Source organism: Hipposideros armiger, unplaced genomic scaffold, assembly GCF_001890085.2.
Source record: "Hipposideros armiger isolate ML-2016 unplaced genomic scaffold, ASM189008v1 scaffold_540, whole genome shotgun sequence".
Taxonomy (NCBI): domain Eukaryota; kingdom Metazoa; phylum Chordata; class Mammalia; order Chiroptera; family Hipposideridae; genus Hipposideros; species Hipposideros armiger.
Window position 1 is genome coordinate 857,205 of NW_017731890.1, and position 4,049 is coordinate 861,253.

General features: G+C 37.9%; 1 protein-coding gene across 1 annotated transcript in view; it reads left to right on the forward strand.

Annotated features, from left to right (window-relative positions):
* The window catches only part of USP48 (ubiquitin specific peptidase 48), a 47,070-nt gene extending 44,103 nt beyond the window's left edge, over window positions 1-2,967 (forward strand). The window contains exons 9-10 of the mRNA XM_019668837.1: window positions 788-916; window positions 2,084-2,967. Of these exons, the coding sequence (XP_019524382.1) occupies window positions 788-916; window positions 2,084-2,241 (287 nt within the window). The 3' untranslated portion in view covers window positions 2,242-2,967. The remainder of the gene's footprint in view (window positions 1-787; window positions 917-2,083) is intronic.
* Window positions 2,968-4,049: the final 1,082 nt, after the last annotated feature.

The following is a 4,049-nucleotide window of genomic DNA, read 5'->3' on the forward strand; positions in this document are numbered from 1 at the left end:
AAAAATGAAACACAAAGAGAAGATTTACTTGTAATTCATCTCTTTTTGACAGGGATGAGACTTTTTTTGTCACTGGGTGAGATGTTCTGTCTTTCTTTTATAAAGTGGGAGATAGATGACAGAAATGAAAGGTGGAAACCATTAACAAAACCTCAACTTTGAGGCAGATCAATTTTTAGAAAAGTATTTAGTGAATTGAAGATCTGGTAATTGATTTCCTCGGAACGATCCATGACCTCATACCCCTTGGAATGTTACCCTGGGATACTGACACCTAATTTGAAGATCATTTCCATGTGATATACTTACCACATAGAACACTTAATGTTTCTACTTCTACTGAAATCGTAGACATTAGTGGCTAATCTTTCTATTCATTAGCATTTCATTCCACTTTTGGAACATGCCATTTTATTTCTTTCAGCAATTAAGTTTGGATTTATTTCTATAATTGAAGACCAACATTACAATAAAACTCATAGTAGAATTCCTTTTTTTTCGTTCCAGGTTTGTCCTCATGAAAAATAGTACTTTTTTATTTTAAAGAGGGAATGTGGCAGGCAAAGGGGATAGGGTAGTAAACTTGCTTAAAGAGTCAAACATCTATAGAGCCTGCAAAATTTGTGTTGCCTTTTAATGTTCTATATCCATGTTAGAGTATCTTGAGTTTATATGTTAGGAATTGTTTTCTGTGACCCTCCCCTCCTCCTCCCCCCTCCCCTCCCCCGCAAAAGAATAAATTAATTAGGCATTCTAATTTGGTTATCTTTTGATTTCTCTACTTCAGCAGAACCTTCTAAGTCCCAGACACGTAAACCCAAGTGTGGCAAAGGAACTCACTGCTCTCGAAATGCGTACATGTTGGTTTATAGACTACAAACTCAAGAAAAACCCAACACAACTGTTCAAGTACCAGGTAAGCAATTTTCCAGGATTATATAAGGCAAATATTTTATTTATTTATTTAAAATTTATTTTTTTTTTAAGATTTTTTTATTGGGGAATTGGGGGAGGATGGGAACAGTGCTGGGGAATTGTAGGAAGAGGAACAGACAAGTTGCTGTCGTTTTGTTCTTCAGTCTAGTTGTGGAGGACGTTGCTTCACTGGCCCAAGTTGGCACCATCATTGCACTCTTCCCAGGGAGGCAGATCAGTAGCCGGCTTCTGGACGGCCGCTCACTGCGGCTGCTGGCCACTCATGCTGGCTGCTGGCCACACACGGTAGCCCATGGCAACCCACTGCCACAGGGTCTGCAGCCTACGCCGTTGCCGGCGACTCACGGCAGCCTAGCTCCAGGTTGAGCTGTTGTTCAGCATCTTAGCTGTAGAGGGCAGTGTCACTGGCCCTCATATGTGGGATCCGAACCGGGGCCCTCTGGCGTCCCAAGCCTCTTAACCAACGCGCCCCTCGGCCGGCCTGCAAATATTTTAGAATACCGTGCTTAACGGTCAATGATAAGAACACATTGCTTTTATTTATTAATGTAGGTTAATTGCACATGGTAAATATTTGTGGAAGTAGATATAATTACAAATTTGCTTTAAAGTAGTGAGTTTTTAAAATAAAGAGCTTTTGATAGAACTGTTCCACTGACCACCATCTTCCCCCCCCCCCCCCCCCCCCGCCCAGTAAAGAAAAGCAAAAGGAATTTTTTTTTTAAATCCTATACGTAATGAAGACATGTATTTAAAGAGCAATTTGGGTAGAATTTGAGAGTTTTAGCCAGTTCATAATTTTCTAGAGTTTTTCTTTTTGTTTTTTTTAAAAAAGAGCTGCTACTGGTCTGAAGGCAGCCTTCAGTTGTCATTTTACCAAATACTGTCCTGTGGTCCGTGGCACCATCTATTTTGAATGTGCGTGTCTGAGCCCATTGATGGTCCCTGTTGGCCGATGACGTCAGGGAGGACCAGGCGCGGGGAGCTGCACTCTGATGTCCTTCTTCAGTTTTCCTCTGCTTTCAGGTTATAAGTCTCTGGCAGAAAGGGGCGCCACAGGAGGGAGCTGCCACCAGAATCTTAGCCAATACCGTTCTGTGTCTGAAAACATGGTAAAGTTATTTTTTTGCCTTTCTGTTTGGCACAGCCTTTCTTCAAGAGCTGGTCGATCGGGACAATTCCAAGTTTGAGGAGTGGTGCATTGAAATGGCCGAGATGCGTAAGCAAAGTGTGGATAAAGGCAAAGCAAAGCACGAAGAGGTTAAGGAGCTGTACCAAAGGTTACCTGCTGGAGCTGGTCTGTAAGATATTCTGGGACTGCACTGTTGCCATTGATGCCTTGTTTCTTTTACGTTCACAAATGTATATGAACAAGCTTTTCTCTACCCTTTCTTATAACCCGCTCATGCCAGCTGATACCCTCTAAAAGTGCTTTGTAAACCAGTCATAACTTGATGTGTAGCATCAAGCATATAATGTGTAGCATAGAATTTTCATTACCATGTACTTTTCAAAATGGGAAGCTCTTAATAAATTATAAGGCTAAGGTCAGCACTCTGCATATATGACTCTTAGAAATATTTCTATTTTGTGAGAGATTAATTTGTTTTTAAAGAAAAATGGGATTGGGTTACTATTGGAAGCAGCTCACCTATTCTGTTTCCTTGAATGCTTTGTACCCTCACAGTATGAACAGGCATTCTTTTAATGAATATTGTTTTTTATGATACTATTGGATTAATTTAAAATTTAATATCAAATATTATGCTAAGAATAGGGAAGCATTCTGCTGACTTCTGATTTCTTAAGAATTGTCCCACATAATCCAGCTCATCCCTTTTTTTATTGTATATGTTTATGCAAGTTTACCTAGTGCCTCAAAAAGGAAACCTCAACTTTTTAAGGCTGGTACGCCATTTGTAATACTATGCTGTCTTTGTCATTTCATAGACATGAATCCCCCATACCTAGTTCCTACTTAAAGGAGAGGCAATTTAATCCTAATTTTAGAAAATAAATACTCAAGCATAATTGTACTTGTGGTTTTTGTCTTTTTGATAACTTTATCTTACTGCTGTAATTTGAAACAAAAGATGAATATAAATTGCTAACTCTGGAGGAATAGCTCTTAAAAGTTCCTTCTAAATGACGTCTTAATTGGAGCCTGACCTTCCTTTGTAACCTGTTACTGTCACTCTGTCCCAAGGGTTAGGATTGTCCTAAGGAATTGGAATGACCTTAATTTTGCTGGAAATGAACATATAATTCAAAGCTCTAAATTTAGGCATAGGAGTTGGAACCTAGAAATCTATTTTTTGAGCTTTATTCACGGTTTCCATTATTCACTGGACAAGAGAAAGGAATTTACTGGGTCTAAAGTAAAATGCATTTTGGAACCACTTTTTAATAAAACTGCATGGTCCAAAGATGCTGTGTGTCAAGTTAACACATACTTGTGCTTTTCTTGGCTGTTTTCATTCAGTCTTAAGAACCTGTGATTTGTTTTTAGAATATAGCTCTGTTATCAATACTTTTACCAGTTATGAGCTTTACAGCTTTTTCTTAAGTTTTTGCAGTAAATTTACATAGTAAAAGGTCCATGTTGTCCCAAAATGTTGTAAAATCTCAGTGCTAATGAGCATGGTTTTGTGCTGCCATTCGATGTCTTCTGTTTTGCATTTTGTAAATCTTATCTTTGTGAACATATTTAAAGAAGAGTCACTTATCCTAAAATATAAGCCTCACTGGGAACACGAACCATTTTGGCCCTTTTTATTTAAATTGAAATAACTTATCTCTAAATAATCTTAACTTATTTCTAGGTAAAGTGTTTGAAATATTTTTGATGACTCAATCTTTTTAGACTTCATCTTTCTAAAAGAAAATTCCTTGTGTTCAAAATCCAGGCATTAAAAAAAAGTTATATACAACCTTGAACCAAAAGGTGCATTTCCCTTTGGTAAATATTTTAACAGTTACTTTCCTGGTTTGTCAAATGCTGAGATTTTATACAGTTCGTTATCTCCAACTTGATAATTATAGTGTTCATCTCCAACTTGATAATTATAGTGTTCATCCCCATTTGGTAATTGACTTTGGAAAGTGATGCTTAG